Below are 20,220 nucleotides of genomic sequence, written 5' to 3' on the forward strand. Positions count from 1 at the left end.
ATACGCAATATTTCTAGTGGGTGAAAGTGTTAAAATGCGTGTGTATTTTTTTCGGTGCATATCATGCAACTTGTTGTACGCCCCCGAACTGTGGCACAGCAAGCAACTTCCGTTTAAATATTCATAAAAGACGCCTCCACTTCCCCTTCCCCTTTGTTGGCCACCATCGTGCATACTCGTTTAATCCTTAAACTACGAGCATAACGGATAAGACTACAGCGCGTAATTAAAGCGCAGCAATTTGTAATGTGCATCTCGGGACGTTGCTGTTGCTGCCTCAGTTGCCTCAGCTGCACCGCTAAAAGCATGTGCAACACCAGCAGTGATGCTGCTGGCTGCATCATGGTCAGCCACAATGAATTCTATGGCATTACCGTGAAATAAGTTGCCGCCAACCGCACGTGTTCATTACGCAACCGAGCGACCAAGCGGAGTGCTTAACGTCTATTTCCGCGTTCCCTCCCGAAAACCTCCTCGAAAATTACGTATCCCATAGGAACAACGCCCCGAAAATACAAAAGCAACACATAACACAAAAAGGGAGAAGAAAAAAAAACGAACACAATATGTCGGAGCTGGTGGATACGGAACTGCTGGTGAACTGCACAATTCTTGCCGTGCGTCGCTTCGAGTTGAACAGCATTGTGAACACAACTCTATTGAATAGCCTCAACCGCACCGAAGTGGTCAGCCTGCTCTCTGGCATTATCGATAATCGTGATAATCTCGAGAGCATCGACGAGGCAAAGTAAGTGTAAATGCGAAAGGCAGCACTCGAGAGCATCTCCCGTTGTGTCCACTTTCTCTCACTTTATGCTCAAATTTCTCGGAAGTTTAGCTTTCTTTATTGTCTCTTTTGGGGCGGAGGCGAAGTTCATTCAATTTGCGTGCTTCTGGCGTCTTTAATTTACGTCAATTTTCACAGAAAACTTGCAGTTAAAGCACGTCCTTAAAATGCACTCGATAAGCAGAGCGAGACAGAGAATTCTAAAATATAAAGGAAGAAAGTTATGCAAATTATTAGCTCGAGTTAAGCTTCATTTCCGCGAATGTCGCACGAAAACAGACAGAAGGAAGGAGGAGGAGGAGGAAACGGAGGTTTCGATGGCAAACGCAGATAATTTTGTCGAAAAGTTTTCTGGTGAAATGCGAAAGGATAATTGGCAGCAGTTGAGTAGGCAAATAAATTGAGCGTTTGATAGAGCTGCAGAAAAACATTTCATTCAACTGCTAAACTTTTTTTTATCAAATTGCATTATTCATAAATCACACAATTTGCAAGATAGTATTTAATTTATTTAATAAAATGCAATTTGAAATTGAAACGAAAGTGAATTAAATATTCACAAGCAGTACTCAGTAAATTAATGATTCTATCAACATTTTTTATCTATTGCAATTAATTATTTTGTAATTTGTTTAACTACTGTTTAATGAAAATCTCATTAATTATATTTCACACACACAGAGAGTGAATGAGCTGCACTTTGTGGCATATTTCGATTGTGTGATTAACCGATACTTAATACCCGTTATCTATGGTAATTATTTTGCGGTCATCTGGCGTTTATAATATGCTTGGCACGCAAAATTAATGTGCGGCTTTTGTAACGCTTTATTGTGCAATAAGTTAGAGTATTTATTGTGCCCAAAAACAAGTCTTATGGGATTGAAAACCTTTCACTCCACTTAAATATTTCAACTATCATTAATGTTTATGTTGCGGTCGAGGATGTTATCAATAATTCAAGTGCTGGCAAATGAATTTTCCAAAAGCTGTTCTTATAATAGATGGCAACTCAATAAACGATAATGATAATGAGCGTCCATTAAATGCGGGTGAAACAGATGAATTCTGGGAATTGTTTATTGCTTTGGTTTTCAAGGAAATCGAATTGATTGCGTTGTAAATTGTTTCTTTTTTTTGTGCTTGTAGAGAACTAACAGCAACGTAATCGTTATCGATATTGTTGAGGGTAAGAGAGATGTAGAGAATTTTTTTTGCTTGTTGTCTGGCAATAAAAAGTCGTTGTAAAACTCATTTGCTCATCACTTGGGCACGTAGTCAAGAGTGCAAACAACATGAAAACATGGGACTATCGATGCCAAGTTGTAGGTAAACAAAATGCAGAAAACTCTTCACAAGACTGAACATATTGAAGGATGTTTTAAAGTCGAAAGTTTACGTTTGATATTTCACATTTTTAGCACAACTTTAAATGTTAGTTTGAAATTGTCAAGTCTCTTGGCTTGCAGCTAAATTGCTACTTAATCCCAAATGATCAAAATTCAATTACAATCTGATATCAAATTCCGCCACAAAGTCTTTTAAAAGCGCGACTAAACAATTCACTTTTGCTGTTTTGGCTGCAATCAACTGCAGTTGATAGTTGCCATTGCCACAAAACTTTTTCGATTATGCTCTTTGTGCTTTTGGTGTGCGGGAAACAACGAAATTAACAAGTGCAATTGTTGCAATTCTTGTCAACAAGACAGAAGCAAATACGCTTTTAGCTATTGTGCCAACAATTTTGTAAGTCTTTCAGACAGTTGTTAAATATTCTCTTTTTGCGCTAAGAAGTAGAAATTCTTTTTGCATTAAAGAGCATATATAATTATATACACATAAAATTCTACAAGCAACTATTTTTATTTCTACGAATTTCACAAGGTGTTAATGCTAAACATTAGCTGAAATTTTTGGGTATTTTTGGACCTTGACAATTATATATTCCCAGTTGATTATAGAGGACAAAACTGGCTGATTGATATTCCTTTTTTTGACTTTGCTTAATACCTCTGCGGATGATTACAGGGTATTAAAACAATGGAGGTGTCGACAACAAAGGCACGCAACTGGAAGTAAATATAAGCCTCGGCTTTATTGTATACAGAATACGGAATACGAAATACGGGAAATTTGCAAATTGCTTTTTTAGTTGTCACACGAACAACAACTCAGAAAGCGCGCGAGGACAAATAATGAAATTCAGAGCGAAATTCTATGCGACAAATCCCAAGCAGAACTTTGACAAACAGACCAGTTAACAACAACAGCAACAACAATCGCAGTAACAACGACCAGCGACAAGCGATGACGACAACAAACTACAAGTTGTAGTTGGGCAAATGGCAAGGGGAAAACTTTTGTGACACAACATGCGCAGGTTGCCAAAAATCTTTAGGTTTTATTTGGCCAGCTTTGCACTTTTTGCTTTATATGCGTTTGTGTGTTCGCAAAGTAAATTGGCGTTCTTTATGTGGGCTCTGGTCAGCTTAGAGCTCAGGTGGAATACTTAGTTCATGCATATGTATGTTATGCGTGTGTGTGTGTGTGTTTGTGTGTTGCCACTTGACCGTGTGCGAGTTAAGCTCATTATGAGGCCTGCGGCATGCGGCTTTGACGCAATCAGCGCAAATACCACAACATTGCTGCGACCTCCCTTTCCTGTGGGTTTGACCAACCACCAACCCCCCTCCCCCCACAATCCACGACAATCGACACATCAACATGTCTAGAACTCGTTGACTGCGCTTTTATGTGTCTGAAGTAACTTTATGAGAGGCGTCTCGCTTAAGTAGCGTGTGGGAGTCGCACGTTGCGTATACGTATTTTCAAAGCGACATTTTCTAAGTGCACATACTTAACACTAGGCAACAAATGTGGATAACACGCGTGTGTTGAAAATACTAACAGTACTTATGTTTATATATATTTAACTGCTATTTATAATTATATTCACAATATATGAAAAAAGGTTACCTTAAAGTTATTTGAACTTATATTCATTTACTCAAGTTAATTGGAATTAAAAAATTAAAATTTATGAATGGGAAACTCTTAAAAATATTTTAGAAAGTATCATCAATATAAGCAAAAAGTAAACTAAAGTAAACTATTATAAAAATACAAAATTTAAACTTATATTTAGTTTTACATTTAAATTTAATCTAAAAGGCTGAATTAAGAGTTCTCAAATTTACCAATTAAGTAAATATATTTCTTTAAATAAAATAAAGCAATGATAAACTACAATATTTGCAATCACATTCACTTTTGATTTACAAATTTTATAATGAATTGAAAGTTCTTAAAACAAATTTTTAAAACTTTAACAAATTAAGACAAAAATTATTCTTGGAGTAAAATTAGAGTGGAGACTTATTGAAATAAGCATACTAATATATTTTATTGTTATTAAAGACAAGATATTTCCTATCTGAGCTGAATATCTATACTTTTGAAACTAAGCTTAAAGTTTGATTTAAAAAAAAATTTTATTTATTAGTAATTTTTTTTTTATGATTGCTTGATTGATGTTTGTCTGCACTCAATGGTGTATTTTTAGAATTTGTACAATATATTGATTTAATATATTTTAAAATAAATACCAAACTGATTTGCTTTTATTAGTGAGTATCTCAGAGTCGAGCTCACTTGTCTGCCGCTTTTTTACTTATTTTCTATCAATCTTAAAACTTAATTTTTAATATATTTATTAAGCATTTTTCTTTCTATCAAACTTTTAAGTTAGTCTCAGAAATATTCGCTTGCAGCTCAGTGTTTTAAACGAGAAACGCCAACATCTTGCGCTTAAAGTAAGCAAAATTGTCTTTGGCATTTTTATGTTTATGACATTTCATACGCTTATTGATTTTGAAGCGCATCCAATGACAAGGACAAAAACAAGGAAAAAAAGGGAACATTCCTTGTCGAATGGTCCTCATCATTGGGGGCGGCCCATTGGTATTTTTATAGCCCGGTCGCTTTCTCAAATCCAATCACAATTTCTATGTGCGCATAAAAATAATTTAAAGCACTTGAAGCAGAACGAGCCGAAAGTAAAAGCTAAACGAAATTGTTTTGGCTTAGCTTTAGACAATAACAAAGGCATTGAGGCAAAAGCAAATAAAGAACTAATCCTTTTTCACACAACTGTACTGTATGTATGTGTGTGTGTGAGTATGTGTGTATATGTGTGCGTGCGAATGTTTGGTCTTAAAGTGAAAAATGTTGTAATTATGGTGACCACTTCAAGGCCCATAAAGTGTGTTGTGTGCGCTCTGTGGGACTTCGACTACATTTGCATATGACAAATTTTTCAATTAAGTTTTTATTTTGTTGGTTGGTTTTTCTGGTGCAGCACATTGGCCGGCAAGTGGCCATAAAACAAATCCCATGTTGAGTGGGGGTGGTGGCAATTATTGTTGCAAGGACAATGCAGCAAACTGATGCCGACAAATGGGCGAACAAAACAGATCCAGTTACAGCCCACACACACACACACACACAGACAGCTACTGTGATGCACATAAAAACTTTATGACAATGCCTGACGCAGATGCTTCGGAAATGTGTGTAAATAAAATATTTAATGAAAACTGAAACTTGTTATGGATATTGACATCAAATAAACATTACTTACGAGTAATATACAAATACAAATAATTTACTTTAAATCATAGTCTAAAGCGCATCTGTAAGTCGACTAATGTTTGTGGATTTATGTTGTTGCCCCAAAAGCCTGTCTGATAAATGGCAATTGTGTAGATATCTTTTGTTTATGCAGGATATAAATACACGAAAGTCCACTCGATGTGAAACCGAGTGCAGAATTTGGTTATTTTTGTTGCATTGTTCAGTTTACTGTGGCAACACTTCCGCTTTGGCTTCCACAAAGCGCAAATAGATAAAGACAATGGGATGAGAAGTAGGGAACGAAAACGAGGAAGAAATAAACAATGAACTGTGACAATCTGTGCTCATAAATCTAAATTGAAATGGTTCACATTTGCGTTGTGCATGTGAAGCGAACGTGCCTCAAATATGTATGTGTTTCTCCTTGGGTCATTGTTTTTGGGATCTCTCTACGTTTCTCTGCTTCTGTCTATCTGCCTGTCAATGATAATGAGCCTGATGATGCGACTGAGTGGCCCTGATTCTGACAGCGGAACATCCAGCGTCATGACCATTAGTCAGGCTTCGATGGCCATAAAGGGATTTTGTGCAAAAAAAAAAAAAACAAAAAGTTTTAAGCAAGCTGAAAAAGGATTACAGCCAAATGGATTGCAAATGTCTGATATCGATTTCTTCTTATGATGATTTTTTTTCGCTTTTTAAATTATTAATCAAGCAATTTTTGAGCTACTTTTAAACACCCACGCTTTGATTGTATATATTTTAATATTCCAATCACATGTTGATTTCAGATTAGATTGCTGCTGCTTTCGTCGTTTCGCACAGCTCGCACTTAAATTTCTGGCTAACTAATGAACTTCTTAAATACGTGACTCTCAACTTTCATAACTTGTTTCAGTCGAGAAAAACTTTTCACTAACTTTTCGTGAGAGAAAGCATCATAAGTTAGCTAGCGACTTTACTTAGCAACAGCCACAAATTTTGCAGTTCACCTAGCTAGTTGCAGGCACCTTCCCCACAGAGTTGAGGCACAATTTGCTTACCGCAGTGCTCAACTGCGACCTGCAATAGTGCAACATCGACAAAGGCAACACAGCCGCAAAAAAAAAAAGACTCTCAGTTTGGGATTGCAATGCGCAGCTGTTCGGCATTCATGAAATATGAAATATTCAGTGAGACTCGCATAATAAGCGAAACCAAGCGAACAGTCACGATTCACGCACTGCCATTCAACTTGATTTTAAATGCAACCACAAACCATTTTCCCGCTGACTTTTTAAAAAGCGAATTCCTCACTTTCCAAAGGTAAAAACAGCAATGCGAAATTGAACAGTGTCCACGAATATTGTGGGCCAAGTGCTGCAGGTATTAATAACGTTTACCGTCGCCCTTGAGAAACCATTTAATTGGATAATTTGTGGCACACTAAATGACGGCAATTTGTTGCAGGTTGCAAACGCACTTACCCACATACAAATTATTGTTGTGGATACATATGTGTGAGTGTGTGTGCGTCCACATCAAGCTGTGAGGCAAATTGCCGCCAGCAAAACTATGATTGATGTTAATACCTTGATTGTTTGCAATTAGTGTGTGCCTCCATTCGAACGCTGAAAAGTCGGCAACATTATTCCAAGTGCGATCTAATTGTGCATTCAATATTTTATGTGTGTGAGTGCGAGTTAATTGTTAACAATACAAATGCCACTTGACTCGCCTTTGAAATTGTTTGAAATTGATTTTTAATTATATGACTAGAGGTAGTATTGTAAAAATTAAAAGCTTGTGAATATTTAACTTTAATATCTATTTGTCTTTTAATTTAGATTATTTTCAAGGTTACTTAAATATACAACAAAAGTTGAGTTTGATTAAGGAGCTATGGAATACAATTTCTATTGTTATTAATAGGATATGCTATTTTTTGGTATATATTTGGTATATTTGCATACATGTACCACGAAATTGAGGTTGATTAAAAGTGCTATAGAAAATATTTTTGAGGTATATTTGGTATATTTCCTAAAAAGTCTTATAGAAAATAATTTCTATAGACATTAAAGAGGTTTGGTATATAAAAAGTACCTTCAAACACATTTATGGAAATAGTATACGAAATATACACCAAATTATACTAGAACTCATTAATGTCTATAGAAATTATTTTCTATAAGACTTTTTTGGAAATATACCAAATAGACCTCAAAAATACCGTCAACCGTATCAATATCTATAAAAAATATTTTCTTTAGCATTCATTATCTATCACAATTTTGTTGTGCATTTATTAAATTATTTAATTTATTGAAATTTTAAGTCAACTCAACTCTTATTCTACATTGATGGAAATATACCAACATATACTCCAATAATAACTATAGAAATTTTTTTGAATAGCTCCTTAATCCCTCTCAACTGTTCTTGCAAATTTAATTGAAGTTGTAAATAATAAGCGCAAAATTTATTCCACTTTTAAACGAGTTTCTGCTGTGTCCCAACTTTAACTTTTGATCAAAAACAAAACTTTACTATATTCGTATATTATTTCCCAATCAGAAATTGCCATAGTTTGAATTAGTTTTAAAGTGAATTTTGCTAAAAATATTCCCGAAATTGTTAGCGTGCCAAGGAAGTTTCGTTTGCTGCAATTTAGCGTTGCCAAAGTCCAAAACAGTCGCAAATTAAAATAATTATAATAACAACAACAACAGCGACAACAACAAAAGGAAGTAAACGGGCTGTCATTTGATTTTTGGCCAGGCCAAGGACAACAGCACAAAGGAAGCTTACAAAACGTGTTGGCCAAACGGAAATAATTAGTCCACGTTATTTTTTTCGTTTTTTGTGTTCAACCTAAACTTAAACAAGATTATTATGATTATTACAGCAATTATTTACTTCTTACGTTTTGTGCCTAGCTTAGGATACATAATAATAACTGTAAAGCTAATTGGACTATTCCAAAAAAAGGAAATGTAATTTTGCTTAAAATTAGACGTGTACTAAGTTGAACTCTGCGTCTTAAAGATAAGGAGCGAAGCTTTTACACTCTTGGCCTGCATTTAAAAAGGGCACACATAAATTTTCCATGTTATTTATAGCCTTCAACTTGTTTTTCACACACTTGGCAAAGAAAATTGCAATTATCATAATTAAAAGCAGGCGAAAGCGAAAGATGCATTGCATTCCCAGCTCCGCAAAGTAGGCAACACTAATTGCCGGTCTTCTCATGTGCAGACAATAACGAAGAGTTTCCGCTTCCGCTCTCTTTGCGGCCATTTGACAGCTCAATTTCGAGAATGCTTGCATCGTAGATAGCCTTCAAAACATTTGAAACTATATTTTAAACTGTATTTACAAATAAACACCCATCTCAATCTTCTTTTTCATGCAGGGTAGGAAATGTGTTGAGTTTGTCGCCTGGCAGCGGCCACAGAATGCAATTATATCAAATGAATGGCAACTATTTTGAATTTTCAATTTATTATGCAATGAGCACTCGTGTGCGCAAAATACTCATTTACATTTAAACTGCATGATAATAAGCCAAATAATTTGCATTGCACTCAATTGCAAATAACATTAACTGCCGCCCGAAAAATGAGAATTTAATTTCGAGTGTTCTTTAAACGCAGTTTCAAGCATAGCCCAATTAGCCGATTTTGGGAGGGTTTATTTTGGCCAGCGAGTTGGCCAAGTTCCCCGACTCCTGGCGCACACACAAACACAATTTGTTGGCAACAAAAATATTTACCATCCGCAGAGTTATCCTTGCCGAAGTCGTAAACGTAGTTGCGTTACGTTAATTGTCCTTCATTGTGTGCGTGTGTGTGCGTGTGTGGCAAAAGGACGAGAGAACTTGATCACGATTTCAGTGAGATAATCAAATCGATATTGTTGTTTTTGGCCTCACACTAATTGAGTAAATTACGGGTATGTGCGGCTTGCTAAACATCTAATTAAATGTGAAATTAATAGCACGACCGTAAAGTAATTAAATAAGAGATAGACAAGCAAAACTTGTAGACACTTGATGGACTTTTATTTAGTCAGAGTAATGGCTAAGCTTAAAGCTTTGCAAGAAGTGAGAAATTCGTTTGAAGAAGGATTTGCAATGAAGTATAAATAATAATAATACGAACATAATCTGTCTATTGCTTTTTATGAATAATCCTTCTTAAAATTCTAAGAAATAAATGCACAGAAAAAATTCCTACTGAAATATAAGCAAACAGTATTATAAATTTTGATTTCCATTTGTTTGCCTTGCGTAAAAGAGATAAGATTTGATTTCAATTATTGTCCATGGACTCCATAAAGCCTATTAAAGGATTAACTACAAATGTCCAACGAGGCGAACAACGTTTGTCCTCGTCGTTCAGCTTTCATTCTCGCTCTTTGAATTTAAAATATGTCAAGGGAAACAAACTCAACTGCGAAATGTAGTTAAACTTGAACAGACGCCATACTAAATGTGGCAAACGACACACAATTTAATGGTAATGACAGGCATCTAATTTATTTAGCTGTGGCTGCTGTTTTGTGGTTGCTAAAGTCAAATTGATTAATTCATTTGAAATTAATTATGATGCGTCAGCCGCAGACAAAACAAACAAAAAGCTGTAATTAGCACAACTTATGTGTATTTCTAATTGTATGGTTTTTATTTGTAATAGCATAAAAACACATATTGATTAATTGAAAAAAGCAGTTGAATTTGAGCCTTCGACAAGCGATAGCAATTGATAGTCGATTGTAGAGGAAGCTCTCAAAAATTACTATCATAATATTTATTTGCTACCAATCAATGAAAGAGTAAAGCATTCATCTCTGCCTTTCAACAACTAAATGCCATTTTAAAGTCTTTATTCATTTAACTACAGAGTTGAGTTGTTCTCTTCTATACGCAAGTGATGCTTCAATCAATTACTGCTGTTCATTGTGCGTAAAAGGTTCGAGTAGGTTGCAGTTTAAGCTGACATATTGCATGCCCAATAGATTACGTATACGTACCGCTGCACACAGGTGAAAGGGAAAACTTCATGAGTATAAGTGTCAATTAATAAACTGTGTGTTGAGTTGAATTTTGCAATAATCAGCAGGCAAACTTGGCCAGTCAGCTGGAAGTCTCTCAACCTCCACACTAATTAACAAAATATCTACACACATAGTGAATTGGCAATGTGTCTTATGTAGTTATCAGAGCAGAATAACTGGGATAGCTACATAGTGTAGATCTGCCAATAAATATGCCAGTCAAGCGTAGCTAACATGTGGAGTTGTTACATGTTTTCATACACAGAACAAAAACGGATGCAGCTTAAATGAAATCACTTCAAATTCGAGATTCAATTTGCTGCATTATTGTGTTGTTGCCTTATAAGAAGTTTCCGTTTTCAATTTGCTTTAATACGAAGCTTCATTGATTTTCTATTGTCAGTTGGCTAAAGCAAGTCGTCGGATACATGTGGCTTCGGTTTGGATAAGTACAATGCTCAAGGCATCTGCCAAAAATCAGAGCCAATGCTCGATATAGAAAATTGAAGCTGTGCAATTGAATTGCTTGTTCGCTTTAAGAGTGAAATAAAATATATAAAGAAAAGACATTCAATTACTAAAACTCAAATAATAATAGTAATACATTTAAGTTGAATTAAAGTCAACCGCATTTTGTGTTCTCTGCGGTTTGTCGCTAAAGCCAAACCAATCTGTTGAATTGCAAATCCCCTGAATATAGCATACTATATATAGTATATTCTATGTATGTGCGCAGTTTTATTGAAGTCACTCGAGCGTAAATTGATTTGTGTGTTTTCACAACAAACTGACATGCCGCATACACACGAGTATATCGCATTCAAAGGATTGTCGGCGTATGTTGTTTGTTGTTTTAGTGCGCATATTGAACAATAGTTTATAGTCTTTTTTTCCTTTACTTTCTTTTTTTTTTTGAATATGCTTTCAACATTTCCATCTCTCTACTTAGGGACTTTCTCACCGAGTGCTTGTTTCCATCACCGACGCGTCCGTATGAGTTGCCGTGGGAACAGAAAACGATTTGGGCTATCGTATTTGGACTGATGATGTTTGTGGCGATTGCGGGCAATGGAATTGTGCTCTGGATTGTTACAGGTAAGCTCTACGCACCCAACAAAATGAATGTTAGCTAGCCAGCTGGCTAGCACCGGCTTTAAATTGCTCCAATTCGAACAGTTAATGGTGCATTAAACTGGATTTACGAGTTGAGAGAGAGAGTTGAAATCGCGTATACGCAGTGGTGTGCGACGGGCAGCATCGATTTGCTGGCGTTCGCTTGTCAAGGACGAGATGAGGCACACAAGTGAACTAATATCCGGTGCTTTTGTCTTTGCTGTCACGTTTCACGTTTTGACCAATTGCTTGTTTCTTCTCGCTTCTCGTTTCTTGGCGCTGTTCGTTTTTTCACCCGCAGGACATCGCAGCATGCGCACGGTCACAAATTATTTCCTGCTCAACCTAAGCATCGCTGACCTGCTCATGTCCTCACTGAACTGTGTCTTCAACTTTATATTCATGGTGAATTCGGATTGGCCATTCGGCTCGATTTATTGCACCATCAATAATTTCGTTGCCAATGTTACGGTCTCCACATCGGTCTTCACCTTGGTCGCCATCTCCTTCGACAGGTAAATAGAATGTCTCATTGCCCATTAGCTTGATCCAATGGGACTTATTCAAACGCCTCATGTTAATCCTTATCCTTGTGCTTGTTTCCCTTTTGCAGATATATCGCCATTGTGCATCCGTTAAAGCGTCGTACGTCACGGCGAAAAGTGCGATTCATTCTGGTGTTGATCTGGGCCCTGAGCTGTGTTCTCTCAGCACCCTGTTTGCTCTACTCCAGCATCATGACAAAGCAGTAAGTGAAGTGCCTGAATAATGTATATGTATAGTATAAGTATAACCGACGAGCCATCTTTTTGGTCTGCTTTGGCTTCTTCCACCAAGCAGAAGGCAGCCGCATATTTTGTTTATTTTCAACGTGTTCCAGCTGCCAGCCAAAGTAATAAACATAAAGAACTTTGTAAGCCGAGCCACAAGATACGCTCGTGTTTGCCACACGAGATAGCACTCTTGGTCCTTGACTGTTGGCTCTTGCCACTTGCTACTTGCTACTTGCTGCTTGCCACCTGCAGTGCAGTCGCCCCTGCTGTGCTAACGGAAAACACACTCTGTCTGTATCTATATCGATTCAACTCTGGACCCAGTCAACAACAAGATATGCTGCCACACGAACAGCCATTAGTTTCCCTACTTTCGCTTTGAAGGCGTCGATCTAAGCACCTAAATCTGAGAGTCGCTTCACTTTCATTTGAATTTTACGCAAATTGGCATGCTTGAATGAGCCAAATGGCGCATTCACTTAATAGAATTCAAGCATTTTTTATTTAGCCTCGTCGCCAGGCACAAAACACTCTTCACATGAAACGTTGCCAAGGGTAATAGACTATGTTAGCAGGCAGCACAACTTGAACTCGGACTGGGGACTTAATACACAGCCAATATCAAAATATACTATATATAGTATGTACACTTCACAACTCAGGTGCTGTGTGTGGTTGTAAAGCTGTTAAAACTTTAACGTTCAAGTTTAAATATACTTGTTGACTTTTTAGATAGTCACAGCTACAGCACATACACGAAAACTTGCTAATGAAGTTTTAACTATAACAAATTTGTTTGTGTTTAGACATTTTAAACTACAATTGAAGTTTGTACAAAGGCCAAACATAGTTTTTGTTTCTTTGTCTTTTTATCACGAGCAATTAATTAGTTAGCAACTCAATTTGTACTATGATTAAAAATTTGGTTTTCTTAAAATTGTATTGCTTAAAAATAACAATATTTTAGTTGCCAAGATTGAACTACAGATTTTTATATTCATATTTATTTATATAGCTAGCTTGCTTTAAAATTTCCATATCAAACTCTTTAAGCTACTTTAAAACATTTGCATTCAAAGTTGTTATGTGAATTGCTCTCAAAGTTATTTCTATTCTCTGCACAATTTTCCAGAAGTTTGACCAATTTCTGTTGGTCACACGACATCGAAATTGTGCGCTCGTTTAGCAAGAAAACCCTTGAAGTCAATAGAGCTGTCAATGCTGGATGGCTATGACAGGTAACCACAGCAATTTCAATGAGTTGAAGCAGTTATTACCTCTCTGCCCATTACATGTACTACATTCTTAATGGCCACCCACAACAAATTGTCGACTAATGTGACGTTGCTTTTAAGTACTTCAGCTACGACGCATAAAATTTTGTGATAATTTTGAAAATTAGGTTTTCAATTTGCCATCAAACAGGCATAAATAAATTTCACATTAAAAGCGTGTAAAGCGGAAAAAAGAGGCGAAGCAACCTTGTCCTGCACAACTTTTGGCTTTCTTGTTTAACTTTTTGCATACTTTAACAACCCCTTTTTGGGTTTAGGCACTCGGCTCGGTAATTAAATGATGCTAAAAGTGTTAGGAGCTGGGGTTCCAGCCAAGGCCATTAACACCTTTTCCGCAAAAACTTTTGTTTACCATAATAGCCAACGCAATTAACGACAGTCGGCGCATTAATGGACAGTGAATAATGATTTACAATAATTATACTTACAGCTACTACAATGGCAAATCGCGAACAGTTTGCTTTATGATGTGGCCTGATGGACGTTATCCCACTTCGATGACGGATTATGTGTAAGTCTTCGCATTGATTTTGTCAGTCAATTCAACTGGCTAACATTGTGTTTGTGTTTGCCAACAGCTATAATCTAACCATATTGATATTGACCTACGGCATACCGATGATTATAATGCTCATTTGCTATACGCTAATGGGTCGCGTATTGTGGGGCAGTCGGTCAATTGGTGAGAACACGGATCGTCAAATGGAATCGATGAAATCGAAACGCAAAGTTGTTCGCATGTTCATTGCGATAGTCTCCATATTTGCCATTTGTTGGCTGCCCTATCATCTGTTCTTCATCTATGCCTATCACAACAATCAGGTGGCGTCCACAAAGTACGTGCAGCACATGTATCTCGGGTTTTACTGGCTGGCCATGTCCAATGCAATGGTCAATCCGATTATCTATTACTGGATGAACAAAAGGTAAGGAGACAAAAAATCTTGGCAAAGAAAAACAAGTAAGAGAGTTACTGTGGAGTGAGCTCGACTAACAGATACTGGGTATATTCGTTAAAATAAAATATCAAATTAATATACCGAAAAAATACATAAATATACCGAAATGTATATTTGGTATATTGATAATATACCAGTAAGATACCATTTGAAATATACTAAATTGATAATGTGAAATAATAAAATATACCGAAAGTTTTTTTTGGACGGAAATCTGGTATATTTTGTACTTTATGGTATATTTTCATACTGTATTTAATACTGTATATTTTTATACCATATTCAGCAAATGCTAAGATTTTTAAAATCTGGTAAATTCTGTACTTTGTGGTATATTTTGATACTGTACTTAATCTGGTATATTTTTATACAATATTCCGTTGATAACCTGCTAAGATTTTTATTCTATCGCAACCAAAGTTTTACCAATTATAAATACTGTAGATGTTATTATTATTCTTCCGTTGGCACAAAGATATAATTCCCTTCTACTCTATTGGTAGCGGGTATGAAAAGGGACTGGCAAAACAGAAATTGGGAAAGTTGTCAAGAATGCTTGACACTACTACTCGGAAGATATTGTCTCGTAGAACAAAAGAGAACAAAACATTAATTATCTCTCTCAATACAGTAACTGTGCAATGTACTACAAGCAAATCCTTGTCTTTAACAGATTTCGCATGTATTTCCAACGCATTATTTGCTGCTGTTGCCTGGGCCTTACACGCTATCGTTTCGATTCGCCCAAGAGTCGAACAGCCAACAAGAATAGTTCAAATCGACACACAAGAGGTGAGTATCATGTTAAGCTAACTCCTTTCAATTGTTGACATTATGTTGTGGGCATGTATATTTGAATGCCTGTTAAATTGTGCAGCGGAAACCAAGAGCCAAAACCAGTGGAAACGCAGCACAATGGAAACACAAATCCAACAGGCACCCACAACATCATCAAGAGAGAGGCCACCAGCGTTGCAAGGGCTCAACCACATGGCCGTTGAGTGCATCATGGAGCGACCAACCGATGACAATAGCTCGCCCCTTTGCCTGTCCATTCAAAATAGTGCGGGTGAGCGGCAGCGCGTGAAAATCAAATACATCTCTTGCGATGAGGACAATAATCCCATCGAGCACGAGCAGAGTCACGGTCACGGTCACGCCCACAAGCACAATCACGGTCACGGTATTGGTAACAATGTGACGGCAATACAACAACTGTGATGGGAGGATGGCTTTTAAATTGCTCAGCGGTTTCGTTTCAAATGGGGAGCCAATCGAAAGCCAAAGGAATTTTCTTGTAAATACGAATAATCGAATTTGTGGTTGTCAGCAGCAAGTAAAAAAATAAAAAAAAAATAAAAAACACACACACAGACAAAACAAAAACAAAAGTGAAAACGAAATACAATACAATATGCGAAATATTCGTAATAAGAAAATATCTAGAAAGTAATTGTGGTATTCACGGCATTTGCTTAAACAGATTGGCTGAGAAATATTTGAAATATAATCCAACATTCTCTGGCCGACTGGCACAATTTATTGACCCTGAGGATTGAAAAGAAAAAGAAGAGCTTATGTCGCTTGCCAAATCTGTTTGCAAGAATTTGCATATAAAGTACTGCAATTTTTTGCTCCAAATAATTAGCTACTAACTACTTAATGTTCTTAACAGTTGATCAAGTTTATTTCGTGCCGTGAAGTTCGGCAAAAGTTCTTATTGTACAAATAGCAAATATACAAATTGTATTGATATCATCGTCGAGCTGTAAGTTTTAACTGTTGTGTAAAATAGTTCTAAGTAAAAATATTCTTACGAGTATTTGTATTTATTGTATAATGCTCTACTTTATAGTCTAATTGCAAACCCGATTTGTTTCTATTCAATTACTGTCAATATTCAATAGGTAATTCAATAATTGTATAAATCAGAATTTAAGCTAAAATACTCGTAATTATTATTATGATTTATTTAACACAATAATATTACAAAAATAATTGTATAAAGAAATGCGAAAATCGTTGACTATTATATTTTTGTTTTTATTATAATTATTGTTGTTGACAGGGAAAAAGAACAAATTGTGCAATGAGTTGCGAAAATTCAACAATTTGGCTGATAAATATGATGTGTTAATTTTATTGTTCTTGTGCATATTTCTGTAAAATGAAAGTGACATTTGACATTTTAAATTACGCAAAACACATACGTTACATGTGTATGTATCTTGTGTATATTGTAAATAAATTGTAAAAAACTTTATGCAATTTTAAACCGATGTTTAATTGGACACAATATTAACATTTCAAATGCTTTCAATGATGTTTACATTTTCGGGTAATTTTTGGGTAAGTAATCATCGAATAATCTAGGAAAAATAAATTTGGTAAACAGCGCCGCTTTTGAATATTTATTTTCATTGAAATTAGTTCTTTGATATCTCCCTTTGGGGATAACATAAATTGAATTTGTAATGTATTTTGTTTTAATTCTTTGCCCCAACGTTAATACGCATCGATAATAACGCAAAACCTTTATACGCTTGCCAAAATATTAATGCTCGATTAACTAGATAAATAGCCAGCAGCTAGATACACTTAATATAATTGTTGAATAATTTTTGGTTGGTAGGCATAGAATACTATGGTGGTGAATATATTGAAAATTAATGAAAATTTAATTTGAAATACAAGAAAAATCAACTCGAGGCTATGCACGAGTTTGCCCGAGTAAATTAAAATGCGTTGGAGCATTCGATGAATGCAAATGAGTTCGTTTGGCCAAAGAGTCAAAGTGAATACCTTGAGCTTTTTGAGTGCACTCGGACGTGGACATGAAATCAGCATTAAGAGATTTTCAATACACAAAAAGCACATACAAAAGATTGAGAGCTGAAAAACTTGCATATTTAAGGTTCAATAAAAAAGGTCACAACAAATTCAGTGAAGAAAAAAACGTTAGTAAATTACTTAAGATTTCTCAAAGATTTGCAGCTAAACGAAAAGGTTTCCCTTAGCGATGAAAAGCTTCAATGGCACAAAGTTTTCTGTGTCTCGACAATTTCCATATAAAATCTTAGTCAAGGGCAATAATTTGCCGGCTCCTTTGATAAGCTTCATCTAAACAATATTGAATTTATTTACATTTGCAAATTTATGAAGACAAACTTACAGTGTAAAATGGTTTTAAAATTTGTATTACATGATTGGCAACAAGTGAGAATTTCTGTACTGTGACTGCGGAAGTAACTGCGTTTGTTTTACTGCCAGCAATTCACATTTGAATAATCAAATTTAATCACAGTAATGATTTCAAGGTCAAAGCAATTTACACGACAGTTGAAGTTGAAGGCTCTTCCAGCATTTGCAGCATTTTGAGCCCCATCTTCGCAATATTAATGCGCACAAATTGCTTGTTGCGTTAACTTGGCGATAAACCCTATTTACTGTTTGCTCTTTGCCTTATACTGTTGTTATTTTTTTCTGCCGTTTTTCTGCGTAGCCTACAACACATTTAGCGTAATAGGATTTTATGGGTATTCACACAGAGCGCAATGGGGGCAATGAGAGCAAAGCATAAGCATATCGGGAATGTCGGTTGTTTCTTCCCTCCTCCTCCTCCTCCCCCGTCCCTTTACAATTGAAATGCCATTTAGTTGAAATGGAATGAAAGCATAAAATAACAATTTGCATAATAAGATGATATTCGTTTAGCGGTTTCTATTGCGCTGTCAACTCGCATAGAGTTCTTTAACTTCGGGTCATTGCCATGACAGCAAAAGCCTTCAAAATACCGTTTGAAAGACGCATCCCTTATGTGCTGTATCTTGGCCTGGCCTGGTCGGGCTATCATCCATATGATATCTTGGTCCTTGTCACGCGTTGCCATAAGCAACAGACGTTGCTTGTTGAATGCCATAACTCGAAGTTGTATTCCACGAATGATGATGGTGTTTGCCCCACAGTCAACGTGCGAACCGCATTAAATGGCAATCAATTCCCCAATGACATGCTAAACATACTACATATGCTACATTATGTATTTGTCTCTGTGGCTTCGTAGAATTGTGCTACTATTGCACAAAGAGCTTTCAATTCATTTACCGCTCAACACTCTCTAACTAATTGGCAAGTTTAGTAATCCGGTATCGTTGCACGAATTAAAGCCTTGTTCGATTCATTCACGACTTACCATTTGGAATCTAAGAAATGACAACTATTAATAAAGATATTCGCTTAATGAAAACAGTGCCTTTACTTAGTGTGGGATTTAAAGCTTAAACCAAAGTAAATGTTCCAAAAATAAACTGCTTTTAAGATTATTTATAATGCATATTCAATTGAACTGAGTGATTAAGATATTAATTATTCAATTTACTGATGAGCACACTTATAAATAAATTCCAATGATGGCTCCACAATTATATACAGCTGTAAACATTAAAATAGCAGTGCTTACTGCCTACTCATTTAGAATTGAAAAATACTTTTATAACAGCTTAATGTATTTATTTCGAAATAAGAAAGTTAGTTTCAAAGATAGAGTTACGATTTTTGGTGAATGCATAAGCATTTCTGCTATCGGTTAAAAATTTTAGAAGTTAATTCAAGCATATCATATAGCACTCTATGATATATTTTGCATGCAGTAGTATATTTATACAAATATATCATTTGTATAAAATATTATTTAAGGTAAATGATATATTTTAATTTTTCATTTGGCATATTTAAATATTTTTTCGAAATATTTTACAGCTTCCTAACTTGTTCGCAATCAAAGCAACATGCTAAATAAGTAAATCATTAATACGTAATGCAATTACAAAAGTATGCAACGAAAATCCGAATTTCCATTTTTAATTTCATTAGCACATATGTAAATAGTTGATTAGAATTAGAGATGTCCTGCGGAGTCCATCTAATGGCATTGCATTGCATTCCAAGTTAATTTTCCAGCTGAATTTCCATGCCTCGTATAATTGGCGTCAATTTGACAGCAGCATATCTTGACTGGGGGGCCAGCAGAGTTTGATTTAGGTCCATCGTAGTAGGTAATAAAATATACAAATGTAATTCTATAAATATTCAACCGAAATTACTCTCCTTTTTGTGTGTATGGTTGCAAATGTCATGTCACTGTCAAACCCACAAGTTTAGCCCCGAAATATGCATGATATTCGTCTGAAATTACCATCTACAATTCACATGCGTAGCACAGCATTTGATTGCTGATATTTTTTGGCAACTTCTCGTATTTACAGACTATACAGGAAATCAAAAAAAAATAACCACATCGAGATAGAGAGATATATAAAGAGTAGAGCTGAGTGCACATGAACTGCTTTGACAGGACAAAACAGAAGCGAAGAGAAGAGAAGAGCGGGTAATTGCGATGTCCACTAAATCCAAATTGGAATACGCATATGCCAAGCGAATTGATAGGCAGGCATTGAACAATGATACGAATAAATTTGCAGATATATTATCGCATTCAAATGTTTGTGAGACGTATTCAAATGTGGGAACTGAACAAGCTCGAATTTGGATTTATTTAAATGCAATTTAAATGCAATTGCATTTCATATTTTTCTATGAAATTTTGTATTTTTAATTATTGTTAT

General features: G+C 35.7%; 1 protein-coding gene across 1 annotated transcript; it reads left to right on the forward strand.

The window, feature by feature from the left end:
• Positions 1-284: 284 nt before the first annotated feature.
• On the forward strand, positions 285-16,505 carry LOC117576085 (tachykinin-like peptides receptor 86C). The gene is made up of 8 exons (XM_034260633.2): positions 285-748; positions 11,406-11,551; positions 11,871-12,084; positions 12,183-12,317; positions 14,068-14,148; positions 14,216-14,563; positions 15,270-15,388; positions 15,474-16,505. The coding sequence occupies exons 1-8, from the start codon at positions 567-569 to the stop codon at positions 15,815-15,817; spliced, it is 1,569 nt and encodes a 522-aa protein (XP_034116524.1). The 5' UTR covers positions 285-566; the 3' UTR covers positions 15,818-16,505.
• The last annotated feature ends 3,715 nt before the right edge of the window (positions 16,506-20,220 follow it).

The sequence above is a fragment of the Drosophila albomicans genome, chromosome 2R (assembly GCF_009650485.2).
Source record: "Drosophila albomicans strain 15112-1751.03 chromosome 2R, ASM965048v2, whole genome shotgun sequence".
Taxonomy (NCBI): domain Eukaryota; kingdom Metazoa; phylum Arthropoda; class Insecta; order Diptera; family Drosophilidae; genus Drosophila; species Drosophila albomicans.

Coding starts and splice junctions, on each gene's coding strand:
- LOC117576085 (XM_034260633.2), top strand. CDS start 567: ATGTCGGAGCTGGTGGATACGGAACTGCTGGTGAACTGCACAATTCTT. Junction 14,564..15,269: donor TATTACTGGATGAACAAAAG/GTAAGGAGACAA, acceptor TGTCTTTAACAG/ATTTCGCATGTATTTCCAAC. Junction 15,389..15,473: donor TTCAAATCGACACACAAGAG/GTGAGTATCATG, acceptor TAAATTGTGCAG/CGGAAACCAAGAGCCAAAAC.